This window comes from Diuraphis noxia, unplaced genomic scaffold (genome assembly GCF_037042655.1).
Source record: "Diuraphis noxia isolate RWA-SAM2 unplaced genomic scaffold, SU_Dnox_SAM2 contig0005, whole genome shotgun sequence".
Lineage (NCBI taxonomy): Eukaryota > Metazoa > Arthropoda > Insecta > Hemiptera > Aphididae > Diuraphis > Diuraphis noxia.
In genome coordinates, this window is record NW_028301715.1 from 45488014 (window position 1) to 45509358 (window position 21345).

Genomic DNA, 21345 nt, shown 5'->3' on the forward strand with positions numbered 1-21345 from the left:
CTTACTCATTGTCGATAAAAGTAAAATATTACTTACTTTAGTTACTTAGATACCTAGTCCTACATTAATTGATTCATTGAGTTATATTCATAATATATCAAATTATTCTAGTGATAATTTGTTAACAACAAAATAAAAAAAAAAAAATGAAAATTTCATAGTTGAATAATTGATGAGTAAATTATGATTGAAAAAAAAAATCAGATAGGTACTCAATAAAAAATAAAATAATAATCTTAATAAAATTATTTTATTGAAGATAAATTCCCAAGATAAAAAATAAAAATAACTAATAACCATGCTAAAACTAAATATTGAAGTATATAATCATATTTAATAACAGTAGATTACCGTCAAAAACTATCAAAATATTTATTAGTAACAATTTTTAGAAGCTTGTTCAGTAAGAAAATTAAACAGATTACCTACTTACGGGCCTACTTATTATTAATAATAAATGAAACTATACTTATTTGTTTTTAATATTTCTACAATATGTCTACAAATCCAATTAATATAAAAAACAATTTGAAAATAAAATAATGTATACTAGGTAGTAGGTAGAGATTGATTATTTAGTGATTCCGATAACTCCGCAAGCAATTCTGGCACCTGCATTTCCAGTAGTTGCACTTAATTCATGTCCTCCTTTACCTAAATCATCTTGATCAGCATGTACCTATAAAAGGAATATTTTTTTTGTTACATATAAAATGTATAAAATTGAGTGAAGTAAAGATAATAGTAGTATTATGCAAAAAATAATTTTAAAACCAATTATATAAATCTTTTAATTTTCTAATTTCTATAAAGTATTCTTAAATATATATAATCAATTTCAGTAACTAGTCCATGTTATGATTATTATACAATATATTAAAAAAAAATTTAAAAAGTACTCACCACTAAAGTTCGACCTATAATGTTAAGTGGTCCTGAAAGCGATATGATTGGATCATTGAAATTTACTTTTGTCACAGATGAATCAGGAGCTTCAATATTACCTAAGTCACCAACATGTCTCACATCATCATCAGGAGCTCCATGGGTTTTTCCAAAAGGATTGAAATGTGGACCAGAGCTCATGCAACCTAAAAAACAATAATATATTACTTACCAGGATTTAAAAGTATAGAAATGATAATTATTTAAATTAACCGGTATGGGAACATAAAGATGTTTATAGGTTAATCGTAATAATTATGTATTTTTCATAATATTTAATGATTTTAAATACATCTATTATAATAATGAATACGATGATACACCAGATGAGCAAATGAAAAACTACAAACCAATATTAATTGATTAGATTAGAATTAGTAGATTAAAACTCTATGACTGCAAAAACTCAAATATCTACAACCTTAATTAATTAACAAACTGAATTCAGCGATGACTGCAACAAATTGACCATATATTTTTTAAAAGTAAATTAATAATAATAAAAAATTATGAATCTCTTAATTTGAAGTTGATAAAAATATAAGCGCCCTAAGGCTTAGGCAATTGGAAGTAGTGTCAATGGACTCTCCCTTCCCTCAAGCCATCCAGTCTGGTAATAATTTTTATCCAAATTACTTATTGTATTTATGTTATACAGATTGAATATTTTTCTTTTTTCTACTTTAATAAAAAAAAAAAGCTTAGGCTACATGCTTCAATTGCCCTCCCCATCTTTAGCACGACACTACATGGTACAGTGGTCAAAATGACAAAATATGACAAGCTATTAATTGGTTAGAAAATAAAAATTAGAATTTTTGGTAAATTCTTACATCAATATACTTAACTAACCATTAGTGTTATCACCAAATTCATGTATATGAAATCCATGGCGGCCTTTAGACAGTCCAGTTATCTCACCAGTTATTTCAACCGGAGCTTTATCATCCTAAGAATTAAAATAAATTAATAAATACAATTAACAAGAACAAATTTTGTACCCGTATTATAATTATGTACTTACAGTTTGTGAGAAAAAAATGGTACCGTTGACATTTTCACCGTTCAATACACAAACTGCTTTAACCATTTTTTCAAAATCACTTTCGGTAGATGCGTTCTAAAATGTTGTTCAACTCACCCGTGAAAATTTTTGTAGCAAGAAGTAAATTTAATATGATTTCAGTGTTTAGTCTGTAAATATAATTAAGACCTAATGAATAGTAATTAAATTACATAAGACATGGGAATTGACTATTATACGTGAGTCGTGAGTACGTGACCTCGAGTACCTATGTAATAATGAAACATTCAAACATGAAAGTCATGAAACGCGGAAATGGAATATTCGATAATTAATAATTATTTATAATAACTATGGAAGAATTGAAAAATATCAATATCAAATAAAAATAGACCTAAATGAAATAATGAGATATGTATTCTCCCGGTCGGTTGTATCTAATGTCTATGTGTTGTATACTTCATATATTACGTCTTCTATGTCATAGCTTTATAAATATGAAGTTCATAACGACATCATGACAATAAAACCAGTACGTTTTAAAATCCGAGTGTTCCTAAAATGCTTAGATCGTATTTACTATTTATGTATAATCTACATCTAGTAGAACTAGTAAAACCATTGATTATAGAAATATAGAATAGACTATTCTATAATCAATGGTAAAACTAATAAGTGTTGAATAATTTATTGTATTTATTTAAGGTTTGAAAATTTTTTAAGTATTAAACATTAAGAGTATGTCAGCGCACTATTAGTTTTCTCTTTCTGGCTCACTCGTAACATAGACAAAACGCATATACGCAGAATCATTTTTTCTATATCTTGAAGTAATTTTAAAGTAAACCCTCTCATTACAAAAAAGATAGAAAATAATATTTTTGAGGGAATGGCATATCGATTTATCTAAATATTGTCTAAACAATTTAAACATTATTTAAATGTACAGTATTTTTTTGTTTATTTTGAAAGTCGAATACAAAGTCAAATATCAATCAAATATAAATCAATATGTCATTCCCTCAAAAATATTATTCTTTATCTTTTTTGTATTGAAAGGTTTTACTCTAAAATTACTTAAAGACATAGAAAAAATGATTCTTCGTAAATGCGTTTTGTCTATGTTACGCGTGGGTCAGAGAGAGAAAACAAAAAGTGTGCTGACATCCTCTTAAATAAGTTATTAATTCTATGTGAGTACCATAAGTGGCATAAGTTATAATCATATTTTATTTACGAGTATTTATACGCTAATGAATAGTTGGAATTGTATGAGTAATAACAATCTGAATGAATGAGGGCACACTGAGCACACTGAAGAGTGAAGGAGGAGAGTGACTAAATTTATGAATTTTATTAAACATTTTATTAGATAATAGATATCTATCTTACCTATCTAAGTATGAATTATATTCTAAGATTCTACGCAAGCGTGTTTTCGTATGTATATTATACGCGATATTTAAAAATAAATAGGTACAATAATTATTATTCAAAAATGTTTATTTGTAGTGATAAATGATAACACTGTCTACTCGTGCCGCCGAAACGACGTCTATTTTTTTATAGTCATAGACCTTATATAATATATTAGGTAGTATAAGGTATTATAAATAGGAGTATAAGGTCTATGCGTCTTATTGCGTATAGTACTCTAGTCAGTACGTAGTAGTAGCATTGATTAAGTAAATTTTTTAAATTGTTTTCTTAATCAATAGTAGTAGTCTGTTTTTGCATGCGTTGCCGTGCGCGTGTTCAGCGGAGAGTGTCCGAACTGCACACACTCTCGGGCACTGAATATTCGAGTCATAATTAATGTAAATATTCGGATTGTTAGTTTTGTATGTGTTTGCTATTTTGTAGTATATTTATTAAAGTATTAATTATCAAGTGTCTATTGCTTTGTGACGTATATCTGTATACGTATTCCCTGCTATCCATACGAGGCCCTACATATTTAAATTTCTATTCAGCCCATAGACATATAAATATTTATATGTCTATGATTCAGCTTCCCCTCAACCAAAATAAAATCCTAGCCCCTAGGTACATCCCTAACCAAAACAATTTTTTCTTACAAGAAAATTTAACATTTCTACCGCTTCATGATTTAAACCATTGAATAATAAATTTTTAATACCTGTTATATTATTATCAAACATAATTAACAACATCATGTTTATAAGTTTTTAGATTCTATTTTTCTACGAATATACGAATCGACAGTGAACTAATGGACCATTAAATATAATTTAGAGGCCAATTCGCCCATTTTTAATACAACCCGACACAAGGATTAAGGGTATAGGTACCCTTATTAGTTATTCGTTTATTACCTACGTACTTACTCAAACTCAATAGTCAATAGTGTACTCGAGATAAGACAATATATTGAACAAATTTGATAAATTTGTGAATTTTTATTGTAAAGGGTTAGAAGAAATCAATGTTAAGGAACAGCTGTTTATTTTGTTATCTTTTATCAGGTTTAAATTTTGAACCGGTTCAATTAATTATTAATTATTATCAAGTCGATGGTCTATGGATTGTGACTTGTGAATTGTTTTAAATGTTATATTTTTGGTGAATCAAATCTAATTTACTTATATGTTAATTTCAACGGTTAATTTACATTTAGAGTTGACCTGCATTGTTAGCGTGTCATTAATAACCTCGAAGAGGTATTGTTCTATGGTAATAATTATTTGATTTACATTTTATTAGTAATAATAGTAATCCACTGCTAAGTATTTAGCTTTTAGGAATAATATTCTCTGATCATTGTTTAAGTTGATAAGCATTAAAGAAAAGAGTCCCGTCTCCTATGTTACTTAATAAAGATATCTGAATGGGAGAATTCAAATGATTTTTGAATGTGTTCAATTATTCAATTTAAACAACACATCAACTTTAGATATTATAGATTTTAATACTAACTGCAGTCACGTTTAATACAACTGTGATGAAAAATCTGTCTATTAGGTATTCTATTCTGTTTCATACATCCCACATCTACGAATGTTATCCATTATACCTAGATTTTTTTGGTATCTCTTCTGAATTCTACTATCGCTGTTCTAATAATACTAAACAGTATATAGTACCGAAAATACATGTTAGAGATGTCCCATAAATATCCCAGTGATTTTGGTAGAAAATTGTACAAATATATTGTAGTGATCACGTCGCCTACAGGTATCAGTAGTCAAGGATGATGTTTGGAAGGTGACTCTTTAATTAATTTAAACAACGTGGAATTCTTCTTAGTTAGATTATTTGATTATTTATTTTGACAAAACATATATATATTTATTTATAACATGAAAACTAAATTCATTTAAATATTTAAGTATTCTGAATGACTAAAATAAATTCGGTTTGACTCTAATATTTTCTAAGTTCAATTTAATTAATTTAAAGAACAGACTGGCGTGAACGTGCTCTGGCTAGTCTGGTCAAGTTGCGTCTGAATACAGGTCGTTTCGGGGTCCCTTATATAGTGCTACCCTCCAGGCACGGTGCCAGGATTTTATTTTATATTTTTTTTTTTGGGGGGGGGGGTCAAAATAAATTGTTAGTACAATTTTTATGCTTAATTGATATATAAAACCTTTTGCTGAGCCCTAATGATTTTATGTGCCGGTGCACAATCAAATTTCGGGGGGGGGGGGTCCAGACCCCATGGATCCCCCCTGGATACGTGCCTGCTACCCTCTACTCACCATAGTCTACTTGCTCTTGTCGCTGTTCTCACGGATGTGGTATAATTATCTAGACTGACGGGAAATGTCACTCGCCCACATACAATCCAAATGTGCATCCTATGCAGCTGCAGACCTCGATGATTGATATTATAATTAACATTAAGAATATATATTATTATATTACATGTGAACACTTGGTTCTTAGAACTTTTGTAATGATGCATAAAACTACGTCCTGTGCACCCTTAATGAGAACATTTTTATAGTCGTCTGCTCACATGATTTAGTATGTTCCTAATGTAAATGATTTCCAGAAATGCTTTCTCTCCTACCATTACAGAGTTGGTCGCACCCTACCCTAGCTTGGTGTGGCTGGTACTTAGTTGACCGTGAACTATACAATGTGGGACACTAGTCTATAGCAATATTATAAGTTTGTATCCATGTCTTAATTTTATAAAGTAGTAAGCATTTTTTTTAGTGTGGGTGAGTGAAAATTGTTTGTTTATCTTTGTGATTTAATAAGATAGATGCCAATGATTCATAAAATTTTTTGACCAAAATTACAAAGGCTTGCTTAATAGTCAAAACTGCATTAAGACTTATGATTTGAAAATTTTTTTTTTTAATTGAATTTTTCTAAAAAATTTTTCTTGTCCAATAAGTAATTTTTAACTACTCACTTATGTTTCATATAGTTAATTAAACATTTTTGTATTGTTATGTTATTGTTCAATAGTGGTATGCTGTAACTTATAACTAGTATTAATAAGATGCCAGGAAAAGTAAAGGTACGTGTATTGGCTGGACGAAATTTGCCAGTAATGGATCGGTCTAGTGATACTACTGATGCTTATGTTGAAGTCAAGCTTGGAAGCACAACATACAAGACTGATGTTTGTAGGAAGTCATTAAATCCTCAGTGGAATTCTGACTGGTATAAATTTGAAGTGAGTAATGTATGATCACACATTTTTTGTTTATAAAGTATTTTGATTTAAATCTGTTTATGATATCAGTTAGATGATATAGAACTTCAAGACGAGCCTCTTCAAATTAGAATTATGGATCATGATACATATTCTGCTAATGACGCAATTGGAAAAGTATATTTCAATTTAAATCCATTACTTTTACCACAGCCAACAGTTGTACAATTATCAGGTCAACAAATTTTATCAGATACTTTGATTTCAAATCAGAGTCAAACAACAGGTATAAATCATACATACTCATACACCTTTAGAGGCTTTAGTGCATAAGATATTTTTCTTAAATAAACTATTGTTTTAGGGGGATCTGTGGTATCTGGATGGTTTCCCGTTTTTGATACAATGCATGGTATTCGAGGTGAAGTACATATCATTATAAAAGTAGAACTATTTTCAGATTTTAATAGATTTCGTCAATCATCGTGTGGAATTCAATTTTTTTACTGTTAGTATATATTTATAAATAACATTTTTGAGATATTGTTCTTAAATTGATTCTTATTTAACAGCTGGAGCGGGAATAACAGCACATACAGAATGGGTGCATGGCTTTGTTGAAGAATTAGTAGTTGAAGATGATCCTGAATATCAGTGGCTAGATAAAATTCGTACTCCTCGTGCTACTAACGAAGCACGACAAACTATATTTCTAAAGCTTTCTAATGAAGTACAGAGACGTATAGGCTTAAAGGTTTTAGAGCTTGGAGCTAATGCTGTAATTGGGTTAGTTATTTTATTTTACATTGTGTTTAAAATTGCAATGCATATTCCAAAATTAAATGTATCAGACTCATTAAATATAATATTAGCGTTGGAAATCTCAAAATTCAAGTAATATTATATTTATGATTCCCAATATAATGCTTAATTAGTTATAACTTATAAATTATTAGTTTTAACACTTAGACTGAATCACAACGGTGGTTGTATTTGCAAATTATGAGTTATTAAATTTGTATGGAATACAACCATCTCTAATTGGTACTCAAAATAATGGAATTTTACTAATTACGAGTATTTACGACTGTCATATTATAGTATTCAGTCTACCGGCCGTTGTCATCTGCTATAGCATGTGGTTTACTTGTAGCCAGCTGGTTTTTATACAGACTTATGGTCTTTGATAGATACCTATCTATGGTTTAATCTTTATTCTTATAATTTATGACTTTCGATATTTCTTAAAAGTGAACTCTGCAGACACTCAATATGGCACTCATTTATTCTACATATCATACAGTAAAACCTCTACTTAACAAACTTCCATTTAACGAAATTTTCTTGCTAATGAATTATTTTTGAGAGTCATCATTGTTACAAATATGTTATTCTATTTAACCAATTCCCCTATATTTTTTTGTTCCCCGTGCAACTTTGTTGTATAGAAGTGTCACTTTACAGTGACTATAAAATATCATTGATATTATCACAAAATATAAGAATATTATTTTGATTATCAAACGTTCACTTTCTTATTATGGAAAAATATTTGTATTTAATCATAATTAGTGATAAATCAACCACCAATTTTTAATAAATTTTAATGTTTTGGTTAATAATAAAAATGCCTAATCTAATAACTAACAAGTGTGGAAATGAGATAAATTTGATGATTTGTACATATGTTAGGTAAAAAAAGGAGTTTTCAGTCGCAAACAAAAGGGATGAAAAATAACTCGAAACAACTTTTTATTTATTTATTTATTAATTTTTTTTTTTGGAATGATATTATTTGATTTTAAAGAAATTGTATTTTCTTAAAAAATTTTATTTTGTGGTGTACTCCTTATTGTATTTGTGAATTGCCGGTAGACCAAGACTGCATACTATATTCTTAATCTCACCGGTAAACTGCATTGGTATGACCAATATTTACTGTATGTCCTACTTTTAAATTGTTATAGGTAATTTAAAAATAAATACCTACTATTATATAAAACATATTATCCCTTTACATCAAAATTAAGCTTAAAAACTATTAATACATGTTTATTGTGTAAATAGATGTAAAAATAGTTTACTATCAAATCATTTAGGTAATACCTGTATTTTTTTTAGCTATAATCAATATTTTGATTTGGAAGGAGAATCTGGGATTGTTGTTCGTGGTATTGGAACAGCAGTTACATTAGTGCGACATTTAACATTACCATCAGTAAATTTAAATTTGCCCCCAATAATTGACGAGTAAGTACATTATTTTTAAATTATTATTTAAAAATTTAAATATTTTCTTCTCATATTACTTATTTAGTTGTGTTATTTTTTCATATTTGATATATGTTTTTAAAATATATACATATCTTATATAGGTGCCTTCTACTTTTTAATACTATCATGATGATTTATTTATTTTCATTTAAATGAAAAAATAAATACATTTTTACAACAAATGAAAAGTTTATAGTTAAATTCTATTATATTATATACAGGGTTATGAATTTTAAATATTTCTTTTTTTTTTAAGAGGAGGCTACCCCAACATGTGTTGTGTCTGTCTCACAAATGTGCAACATAGCAAAAACTGTTTTGTTAAGGATTGAAACACTCAGGCTATAGTAACATTTCAGACTTAAAATTAATAAACAATATAGTTGAGAATATTATCTGTAAAATATGGTTTAATTTTTTTGATATTACCTATGTAAAAAAATTCATATTGTTCCAAAATCCATTATTTTTTGTTTTTAATTGAATTACTTTTTTTGTAGTTCTGATATAGAAAAAATAAAAATGATATCTCACAGCCAAAGTTCTTTTTTTATGTGATGAAAATGTTGTTTCTAAGTAATGGTTGTAAGATTCTCAATTGTTTTTTGCACTATCCAGTTTTTGCTATGTTTTACATTTTTAAGACGGATACTACACACGCTAATGTGTAGCTTCCTTTAAAATGTATTCGAATTTTAGAGAATTAGAAATGGTTATTGATTACACACTAAGGATTGATAATTAATGACTTGTGAAAAAAGGTTTACAAACCAATTAACTATATTAATCATTTTAAATTATCTATAAATGATACAGTCAAACATGGTTAACTCAAATCCAAAATTGTATTACAAATATTATTAGTTGATTAATCATCAGTTATTAATTTATTATTGGGGCCTATTTACCATCATTTATTAGTATTCGTATTTGAAGATTCGATACAATCTACCAACTTTTAAAAATATTTTCTTGTAGTAATTTTAGACTTTTAGATCAAATAAAATAAAATAAATAATTTTTATTTTTTTATTTCACATAAATGAAAATACACTTCACAAAAGTTTTACATAATTTAAAGACTTTAATTATATACACGGTGATTTTTTTATCATGAACCACTCATTATTTCAAATAGTATCAATGTTTTTGAAAATATTTTTTTACAAAGTTTCATGTTGTTAAAAAAACAATGTTTTTTAATATTTTTTATCCTTATAATTTTTTAAGTTTTTTACTTTTTTGAATGACAACCTAGAGTTTTAATTTCATATTTCAATGCAGAATATTTTTCTTAAGTATTTTGATTCATAAAAATCGAATTTAGGGCTAGTAGTTTTTGAGTTATACGTATTTAAAGTTTAGAATGGCGGAGTGGAGTGGTACGGCCGGTACGGGGTTACCCCGCAAAATGTTTGTCCACTACTCCGCCAATCTAAACTTTAAATACTTATAACAGTTATAACTCATAAACTACTCGTCCAAAATTTGATTTTTACGTAACAAAATACTTAGAAAAATATTCTGCTTTAGAATATGAAATTAAAACTCTAGGTTGTCATTCAACAAAGTAAAAAGCTTCAAAAATTATAAGGATAAAAAATATTAAAAACATAATTTTTTAATAAAACATTGTTTTTTTAACAACATTAAACTTTTTAAAAAAATATTTTCAAAAACATTGATACTTTTTGAAATAATGAATGGTTCATGATAAAAAAATCACCCTGTATATATATATTTTTTTACGAACAAATATAAATGTATGCAAAATCAAATGTAATGATTGCCTTTCTTGTTTACAATATTATATTTTCAAAGCAAATATCTATTTATGTATAATGTATAATATTATAATTATATACATTGATACTGACGTGTTGATTGGCAACGAATCGATAAAAATTATCATCCAGCTAAATGTGTTATCTCAAAACATGTTAAACATTGAGTATTTATTTAGAATTAAAATATATAATTTTTTAAATACATTTATGAAGCAAAGAAAAAATACGGTCTAATACTAAATAAGTATTAGGTTATTGTAAGTAAATATTTTCAAAAAAATATTAACTATTTTTATTTTTGTTTTTATTTGTTTGAAGTTTGGATTTTCATAACTCATTTGTAAAAACTGATAATATTAACCATACTAGTTCATTTATTAACAAAAATAAAAAATCCTATTCTATCCGTAAAATGTCACCCCACATTCTGAAATCAAACACTGTGGATTTTGCTGAACTGTCTAGTATGAAAAGCTTATTTGATCAAGAAGATATGCGTACATCCAAATTTAAAAGACGAAATAGATTTTTTAAAGCTATTACTTTCCAAAATTCTCAACAAAAACATAAAAAAAAACAAATGTATACTTCTTCAGTAGAATCTGCTAGTTCATCATCAGATCATGATAGACATTATAATACTTGTAATTCAGCTTTAGCATTTTTAGCACAAGCTACTTTGGATTTTAATTCGTCATTTGACTTACCATCAGAGTCTGAAGAAACACAACCTTACAGTTCACGTAGTCCATTAACCAGACAACCTAGTGTTGATACAAATCGTTCTAAATTATCTCTAGAATATTTGTTTCATCCTAATGATCAGGATGAAAAAACTGTACCTGATTTAATTTTACCTTCCTCTAGTTCATTAAATTCAATTTCTGATTCAACAGCTGAGTCAGAAATGGCTATTGGGTTTGAAGTCTCAAAACTTAATGTACGAGAGTCTTCTCCTTGTATATCTGATAACCCTACCTATTACTCAGACTCTTCAGACTCCATTGATTCAGATTCAGTTGATATTGTGAGCACAAATTCAGAATCTTTATTTCAAAAGTCAAACACTCCTCCATTGTCAAGAATAGTATGTACTGACAGACCTAATACTCCTCCAATTTCTAAAATTGTTTATCTAAGCAACACTAAACCGAGTTTTCTTAGTAGCCGTTTAACAGATATATGTAAATCCAGAAGTGTGTCACCTTATAACTCAAGTAGTTTTAGTAATTCACAGAGTACAATTTTACACAACACGCCGCCTTTACCAATGGTTTCTAATTCTGATGTAGAATGTATAATTAACAATGAGCCCAGTTTAATAAAACTCGAAGAAAATGTTTTTCCTGTTTTCTCTGATAATATAACTGCATCCGAGTGTTCTTCGCATGCTTTTAACTGTGATGACAGGAACGTTGAAACAGCCGAGTCACCTAGCAAAGTCACACACCTTCCAATGCATCGAAGGTCATCAGACTCAGAAATCAATAATACACCAAAAGGTAATATATATCTAGGTTCATTGTTTTGGCTAACCAATATACATATAGTATGTGTGTTTATGTATATTGTATAAATGTTTTATTTGTATTAATTGTATTGTATGATAATTATTACCTCCTTAAAAAAACTCATGATATTTGATTTGTTTTATGCTAGATTATTTATTTGTATGATTTATATTTTATCTATAGAAAAAAATATTTTCTAATTATATATTTTTTTATTTGTTACAAAATGTTATAATTTTTTCAAAAACACATTTTTATTTATTCATTATAAAACTATTTAATTTGCCCTAAGATAAAGATGAATAAGATAATTATTCATTATATGATCACAAATCACAATTATTTATATTTTATACTTTTTAACTTGTTACAATTTTATCTTACAAAGTCTTATTATTTTGTTGTGTAAATGCAATAGGCACTTACTAATTATAAAAATAAAAATATAATAAATATATAAAATAATTTTTTTCAGTCAAGAGAACATATTTTATATTCAGGTAAGAATAATAATAGTTGTGTTTTCTTCATTATGCACTATTTATCGGTGGCATTAGGGATTTTTTCCCCTTCAAAATGTTCAACATTGTGATCTCTTAACTTTTTTCCTATAAATTATATAACTAGTTGCTGACCTTCTAAATACATTTTGGTTAAATATTTTTTACAGTATTACGTACATTTTTTTAAATTTAAGATTAATATTGGATTTGTAAAAGGAATTAATAAAAGTAAACTAGTATACTTTATCCTAATTTACATTCTATAAATTCTACTGTATTGCTCTATATCAGGGATAGTAAACTTATGGCATGTGTGCCAAAGATTGCACATTTGTCAAATTTTAATGGCATTAAAAATGTATGATGTTTGTAAAATGTTGCTTGTAAAAAATTCAAAGAAACAAATTATATCCATTTTAAAAATTATAATATTCTTATGTAAAATTGATTATGTTCTATTAAGTGTTAAAAACTTTGGGAATTTGATAATTTTGCAAGCTCTCGATTGCAAAAATTTGGCACTTAACTCAAAAAAAATTCACCACAGACTTTTTGATTTTTCTTACTTAGACATTCACAATTCACTAAAGTTCAGTTTTAAACTAATAAATATGCACATCTAAATTTTAAAAATTCATTAGTACCTAAAATTTTTTATTATATGTTATTATCTTTTTTAGTATTTTGTATGTGTATTTTTAAATTATTAATTATTAATGTTATATAAATATCAAGGGACTTTCCTGTATATTATAATATATAAATAAATATGGTAGTTAGGATTTTATTTAATGTATGGTGGCGGAGGATGAATAAATTGTATTATACACTTCACATTTTTATTTAAAAAACATGTCCATACATAAAACCATAAATAAAAATATATGGAAAAATCTGTAGTAGGTATCAATATCAATCTTAATTAAAAATATGTTATAGTATGATCTTATATTATAATTTTATTTACAAAATATGATTGAAAAAATTAATTTCAAATGCATTTTTATGTATATCAAAATTTAAAGTATTTATATTATAATCTCATATTTAACTAATACAGTGTAACATAACCTGAATTTTTTTAACTTTCTTAGTTTCATGGGTTTAAACAATTTAGTAAATAATTGTATGCATGAATGACAAATAATTATTGTTGTTAAAAGATGTTAAGCACATACAATAAAATGATTTATGATATAATATAATATATATCTATTCACTATTGTGTATAACTTATATTAACGTTGAATTAATATGTTTTAAGGTAATAGTTTGGCGGGAAGTGGAAGTTCAACAGTTAGTTCACATCGATCACACGGACATACAATGTTTCATCGCTCAATTTTAAGCAAAGATACTTTGGATGCAATGGAATATCCATTTCTCACAATGACCAAATATCCTCCTGGTTTTGTTGTTCATTTAGGTTAATGAATAATATTAAATTAAATAACTACATAATCATTCTGTATAACTATAAACTAATTTGACAAAAAAAAAAAATATATTTAGGTGGTATGGTAAATGCCAAATCAGTTAAACTACTTGAACGCATGTCCAACATGGAAGAACCAGAAAGTAGAGACTCTTGGTGGAGTGAATTAAGACTTGAAATGAGATCCCATGCAAGAGCATTATCTTGTAATGTAATTTTGGGTTATTCTGAACATACTTCAATATGGTATATACTATATATATACACATTTAGTAGCTTATAATTTTTCATTCTGCTTCTGACTTATTATTTTTTTTATTAATTAAATTTAATGTTCAAGTAAAAATGTACTGTTATTGTGACAGATGGTGTGAAAAAAAATTTAGTATAAAGAAAGTATATTTAATATAGCATTAAGTGTAATGTTTAGTTAAGGTTAAAAATCCTAGTAACAATATTATATAGGTATTTATTAGGAACTTTAAGTACTTAGTGTCTGTTAGTGGTTCTATTTTTTTTTGTTTTTTATGAAAACTTAGAACAAGGAATCTTAAAAATAGTTCATGATTTCATATTTGAACTATAAAATCTTAAAAAGACAATCACTAATTAAATACAGTTATTTTTATGAACATTTTTAGTTCAATTTGGATAAATTTTCATATTTAAACCAAGAATAATTATTTTAGCTATTTTTTTGATTATTTAAAAATATTATTTGTGGATACTTGAGACTTTTGGAGTACATTACTGTGTACAGTATACACACAATAACATTTTCAAATCCAATTTTTTATTAAAAATTAATTTAACCTACTACTACTAATGTTAAAAAAATAAGTAAAATAAATTTCTTTAACCACAATAATATCATAAGATTTATTCAATAATGTTATAGGCTGATAAATCTTCTTAAATCAGAATATTATTTTGGACACAATGATTATTGAATTGAAATTTAAGACATTCTCTAGATACTTAATGTATAACAGAGTTTTACCAATATATCTGCTTTTAAAGCTTAATTTCTATATATCCTAATATAGAAAGAATCAAAATGTATTTCATTTTATTTAAAGACATTATTACTATTATGTTTGTACAGTGATGATGTGTGTGTATTGAGTGCAATGGGAACTGCAGCAGTTGTAAACCTTATGCCATCAGTAAATCCAGGTGGATATTTTTCTGGAATTTATCCCAATACTCCTCTTGCAGACATACCAGAACCTTCAAGTACATATGTGAGTTAATAATTTACTTCTAAAACATAATTACTAATTATTGTTGTAAAAATAATGAAAAATTAAACATACATATTTAAAACATTGTTTGAAGACACCTATTTTAATTATTTTTTATAAGTTACTCTTGAAATTTTTTTTTGTTTCTAGGTTATAAATATTTTTGAGGTTTTATATTTTTCTAGTCACTTTCTAGTAATTTATAACTTAAGATTTTCAAATTTGATTCATATTGTATAAAACAAATATTAGAAACTTAAATATTTTTTTATTTTTTATTTATTTTTTCTGTAAGGAGAACCCACGGCAACATAGGCCATTGGGTGTGGGGGTTATTTTTTGTATATTTGTTAGTAGGTTTTTAAGTGGATAGGGTTGTAACTAGGGCTCGGATGTTGTTGCATTTGCAATTTTTTTTCTATTGTTCGGATTCTTTGCTAAGTAAGTTATAAATTTATTTCAAACGAGTACCAATTAATATATAAAAATTTTAAGTGCAATTTTTTGCAATTTTTTACCTTTTTTCAATTTTATTGCAATTTTGTTGATTGTCGTCATTTTCAATACAATTTTATATATTTTTTTATGTATTTACTCTTTTTTGTTAGATTATACAGTGCTATAATTTTTAAGGTAAGGTAAGGTTTTTTTTTAAAAAACAAATCAAAAATAGTATAAATAAAAAGTTTTAAATTTTGATAAAATTATTAGTATAGATTTCTGAAAAAATAAGAAGACCGCACAATTTAATCAGATTTTTAGTGACAACTGACGAGAATTTGAATTTGAATCTTTTTTATTATCTACTCGTTTAAAACCTATCTAATAAAACTTTATAATATTACTTAATAAAATGACTTAATCCATTTCATAAAATAATTTGTTAATATATATTTTTTTATTTTTTTGGTACAATAAAATATTTTTTTATTGCAATTTTTAAGTGCAATTTTGGGTTTTTTTCACAGCAATAATGCAATCAATTTCATAACATTTTTAGTGCAACAACATCCGAGCCCTAGTTGTAACACATGTTTGTGTATGTGTAGCAAGGATATGTTGCTAAAAATCCCAGGTGGTCATCCATCCGGGAGCTAGCAACTGCGGCCGGTACGTACGCTCAGTGCGTTTCCGCAGATTGAGCCTACAACCGCGCCTCACCAAGCCACAAAAACTTTAACATTATATTTAGTTAATTATGGGTTATTTTAGATAATTTAATATATATATATTTTTGTTTTTTTCCTGTTAGAACCAACAGCAGAGGAGTATTTGTTGAACAATATATTTAAACAACTATTTTATTACTAATGTAATCACCATCGAACAATTTTTTTCTTGTTTTTAGTACTGAATTTTATGTCTATGTTGTAACAAATATTTGATTTATTTATTAGAATCACTTAACTTCAAAATTTGTTTTTAGTCATTTAACAACAAAACTCATAAACACTCAAGTAATAGTCATGAAAAATTGGACTCTTTACCATGTTCCATTTGTCATATACCATATAATGAGCATAGTGTACCATTTTCTATGAATATGAAGTATTGTTCTACTTGCAAGTAAGGAATTTAACTTATGATCTTTTTGAATCTCATTAAGTTTATTTAACTTAGCATTTTGTACATATAGGCGATATAAAGTACCACATATACTTTTATCTTCATTGGAACCTATGGAAAGACTTACTATTCGAGGTACTGGAACTCTATTGCAAACATTTGTTTGCCGTAATAAACGTGAACTAAAAGGAGAGATGAATGCTAAAGAAATATCAGATGGTTTGCCATTTCTTGAATATGAACTGCATAGTCAGTTATTGAATAAATTACGAGTGAAAGGAATGAATGCCATTTTCGGACTCAAAGTAAATAAGTTGCAATCATTTTTGTAGGTTGATAACTCTTCATTTGTTTGTTTAGATTCAAGTTTGTCTTGGTGAACGAGTGGTTTCTTTGCATGCTACTGGTACTGCTATGTACATAACTTGTTTGCCTGAACCACCATTACCATTAGTAAAAGCTGGTAAATCTTGGGCTCATCCAGATCAACAACAAGTGTTACGTGCTCAAAAGTTACTTAACGATGCCGTGGTTAATAATAGACAACACTATCATCTTATTCAAAAAGTAATAATACTAGTATACAACTACTAAAATATAACAAAATGTAAATATATTTTTTACCTTATTTATAGGAAGATGAATCCGAAAATACGTCTTCTAACAGTACCGGAAAAACTACTTTACCTGATATAAACTTAAGTTATGGAAATAGAGACACATGTATTTTAGAAGTATAAATTATTTTGAGCACTTTTTTTTTAAGTTAAGACTGTACTACACCCACATGTATTGTCTTATAAACGTACAACTTAACAAAAACTGTTTTACATGGGACAAATTTACTCCTGTATTTATGCAAAATTACCAAAATTCTACAAAGTATAGAGAAGAACTTTATCTGTGGTGTAGTGTTTTTATTTTTTCAATAACATAAATGCAATTAAAGTTATCAATTTGATTATTATTTTTATTTTTTTTTTTATTTTTTTATTTAATATTTTTAAAAATGATTGGTTAGTGTTATCTATAGAATAAAGACTTAAGTACAGATTATTTTCTTCCATATATATCCTGCTATTAATATAGAAGGAGTAATGTTGTTATGTGCAAAATAGTTTTTGGTATGTATGGTCTGTAAAATTGAGACAACACATGCTGGTCTTCTTTGCAAAAATTAATTCAACATATTTTTTTTTTTTTAGATGGATGATGCAGAAGATTTAGATGTAGTATCTCAATTATTAGAACCAACTCCTCCAGGTTCATTTTTACTGTCCAATACCGATGTTCTTCCTGGAACTGGTTCAGAAGTTTTCCCTATGGAACCAGTGTGTAATCTACAAATGTTTACTCAAGTTTGGCGATCTAAAGCACATTATACCAATGGAAATTTCGACAAACAACTTCAACGAATGCTTCAAGTAAGTCATATTTCCCTTACACATCAATATAAAATTATCTCCATAAAATAAATATATAATTTTTAGGGATTATTTTTCAAACTGAGGAGGATGACGCCATGTGGATTGGGAAAGCTATCATTTAAGATTGATATTCCAGAACCAGATGAATTGCAAATATCAATTGTTGGTTAGTTATATTAATTTTATCATTGACATTCAAATAGTATCTAGCGATATTAATGTTTTAGATTGCTCTCTAGCATGGGTACCCATTGGGAGGCACAAGGGGATGACATGGCAATGTGAATTGATAGTAATTAGTTTAATTGTAAATAATAAACTATTTTTTTTTTTTACTATGTTATACTAAATGAAGTATTACATAGGTATATTGTTTATCTATGTTGTATATCTATTTTCTGTGACAATGAAAGCAATTTTTTAGGTTTTAGATTTTTTCATTTTATTGTCACCCTTCCTTCTACCACTACTAAGTTCTGTATGATGGGCTTTCTTACTTCTTGGTGTTAGTCAATTTATAATTAGTATTTATAAACTCCATTGTTATTATCATTAATTATATTTTTGATTAAAAATAACAGCATAATATATGATGGATTTAAGTACTTGGTGGTGGTTCTGGTTTTTTTCTGGGAATTTATTTATTCGCTTCCCTCACCAAACTATTGTGGCCAGATTTTGTTAGGTTAGTTAGTAGATGGGTTAATAAGTATGTCACTATTATTATATCATTAAGATGGAATTTTAATGATGCAAGTTGTTATTTGATAATTAGTTGCTGAGAGGTCTCAAATAATACTTTTGGCTATTATATGAAAAAATATGCAAAATGGATGCTATCAAATAAATTAAAAATCAATAATATAATTAATTAAATACTAGTTGAATTTTCATTTTAGGTATGGCATTAGGTCTTGGCGAATCTGATAAAACAACTGCCAAACAAATTTTAAGACGAAGACAATTACCTTTAAAAGATTTTGAGCAGAAAACCGGTAAGTTTACGTACAATTTATTACATAATTTATAATACAATTTATTATTGGTTATACTTTTTTAATAATTTGTTTTGTGTAGAAGAACTTATTTTTAAATTAGAAGAAGATGTTTCATTAGGTCACGGTGAAAAAAAAGTAAGAAAATTTGAACGAGCACCTCGTCCAAATAGACTATCTACACATGTAAGTTAACATTTTCTAAAATATATACAATTCAATAATTTGTTTATTTTTTGATTAGCTTTATATGTTAAACTTAATGTGTGATAAATTGCAGGCTGCTCCAAAAGATAGATATGGTGTGGACATTACACCAATGACTTACATACCTGGTGCCAAGATTGAACGCTATTTAGGAAATTTAAATTTTTTTTTCATACGTGAAAGCACATGCATTAGAGAGGTAAAACAAATTAGTAATTTAGTAATTAAATTTTGTATAATTAATTAATTTATAATTTAGAGTGGTGGTCTAAGTGGCTTTGTTCATTGTTTTGTGGCTGAAGTAATGGCAATAGTTCGTGCACATGTAACTGCACTTGGAGGAAATGCAATGGTAGCTTACTTTATGAACGAATGTATTTTGCTGAATAATCCTCATAAAAATCAAGTAAGTTGTATAATATGAACAATGGTAATAACAATAACACTTAAGGATTTGAGTGGAAACTCATTTCTATAACGGCTAAATCAAAAAATAGGAATCCTCTTGCCACTTGGGTTTACAATATATATTTATATAATTCTATGTATAAGAATTTCTTTGTTATAACTGATTACACTGTTTAAAAAAAATACATATTTAATACCTACTTATCACATTTTTATTTTAGGGACAATGTCTTTTAAATGTTGGAGGTGATGTAGTCGAAGTATCATACTTTAATGAGGATTAGTTATTAGTTAGATTATGGTTGTATACTTGTACATAGATGTTTATAAATTATAAATATTTTTAATTGATAATGATCTTTTTCAAATAATTACTAAAAATCTATATGTTTATATAGTTGACAATATGACTTATGTACTTAAACAAAAAAAATATAGTAACATTTATTAATCGTGTTTGTATTGCCAAATTAAATAAGATATTAAAATAAATGACAGTAGATTCTTAGAATAATCTAATTGATTTCCTGTTTTATAATAGTGATTTATTATTTGTTGATCTTTACTTTATTTTTATTTTTGTAAATATTCTACTAACATATTTTAAGAATGTCAAAACTATAAAATATTTCTTGTAAAAAGGTAAAATATATTTAAATAAAATATTTTACACTACAATTTATTTCTTTTTTGTAAAACATTATTATGTATTTATAATTTTTTTGGTTTACAAAAAATGGTAATTAAATATCAAGTAAATTGTAGACTGAATATAAATTGAGTAAAACATGTCAGAATTTAATTATGTTTTGATAAATATGTATTTTCAGTACCTAAGTTTGGTATTTTATTTTATATACTACTTTAAATATTTTAAACTATAAATGTTGAGTCACTTATTCAACATACATTCAAAAAAAGGACAGGCTTATGTAGTTTTATATGTATCATATATTCTATTTTTTTAAATTATTTATCTTGATTAAAAATAGTTAATTTCAACCGTGAATTTAGATTCTGAGTGGAATGAATTGAATATTGACTATTGGTTTTAAAATAATGTGATTTTAATTAATTTGTACTTAATCACATTTTGGATCAAAACAGTGCTTAACTTCAAGAATAGTTTTGGTAGTATATTTGATATAGTTATTACTTTGGAATCGAAAATATAAGATATCCCAGTTCTCTTCTTTTCTTTTTTTAGGAACATAATTTTACAAATTATTTTTAGTTTAGTACTTTCATTAATAATTATCCAAAATTAACAAAAAAAATTTTAAGTCGAAAAACTGTAAAATTGATTTGCAAATACCATTTATGAAAGAATAGCTTTTGTTTTTTCTTTTGCAATTAAGCAAGCGATAAACAGAAAGATTTACCTTT

The 21345-nt window shown here is 26.6% G+C and overlaps 2 protein-coding genes across 10 annotated transcripts; one reads left to right on the plus strand and one right to left on the minus strand.

Moving 5' to 3' along the window:
- Positions 1–231: 231 nt before the first annotated feature.
- On the minus strand, positions 232–2433 carry Sod1 (Superoxide dismutase 1). Of its 3 annotated transcripts, none has more exons than XM_089229830.1 (5): positions 1970–2433; positions 1798–1894; positions 1005–1091; positions 904–935; positions 232–679 (listed from the first exon to the last, which is right to left on the minus strand). In XM_089229830.1, the coding sequence occupies exons 1-5, from the start codon at positions 2033–2035 to the stop codon at positions 572–574; spliced, it is 390 nt and encodes a 129-aa protein (XP_089085956.1). In that variant the 5' UTR covers positions 2036–2433; the 3' UTR covers positions 232–571. The 3 variants fall into 3 exon arrangements, with proteins under 3 accessions (XP_089085956.1, XP_089085955.1, XP_089085954.1); XM_089229829.1 differs by having other exon boundaries at positions 904–1091; positions 1970–2139; positions 2238–2418; XM_089229828.1 differs by having other exon boundaries at positions 904–1091; positions 1970–2417.
- A 1202-nt stretch (positions 2434–3635) lies between these two features.
- LOC107167960 (C2 domain-containing protein 5) lies at positions 3636–20639 on the plus strand. 7 transcript variants are annotated; one of them, XM_089229822.1, is made up of 21 exons: positions 3636–3786; positions 6413–6623; positions 6693–6888; positions 6967–7110; positions 7175–7388; positions 8724–8852; positions 10982–12165; positions 13942–14103; positions 14190–14358; positions 15218–15356; positions 16783–16922; positions 16993–17227; positions 17283–17489; positions 17558–17656; positions 18128–18346; positions 18413–18515; positions 19249–19344; positions 19427–19530; positions 19625–19750; positions 19811–19957; positions 20181–20639. In XM_089229822.1, the coding sequence occupies exons 2-21, from the start codon at positions 6447–6449 to the stop codon at positions 20241–20243; spliced, it is 4053 nt and encodes a 1350-aa protein (XP_089085948.1). In that variant the 5' UTR covers positions 3636–3786; positions 6413–6446; the 3' UTR covers positions 20244–20639. The 7 variants fall into 7 exon arrangements, 6 of the variants coding, with proteins under 6 accessions (XP_089085948.1, XP_089085947.1, XP_089085950.1 ...); XM_089229821.1 differs by lacking the exon at positions 3636–3786 and adding an exon at positions 4486–4663; XM_089229824.1 differs by lacking the exon at positions 3636–3786 and adding an exon at positions 4488–4663 and having other exon boundaries at positions 11885–12165.
- The last annotated feature ends 706 nt before the right edge of the window (positions 20640–21345 follow it).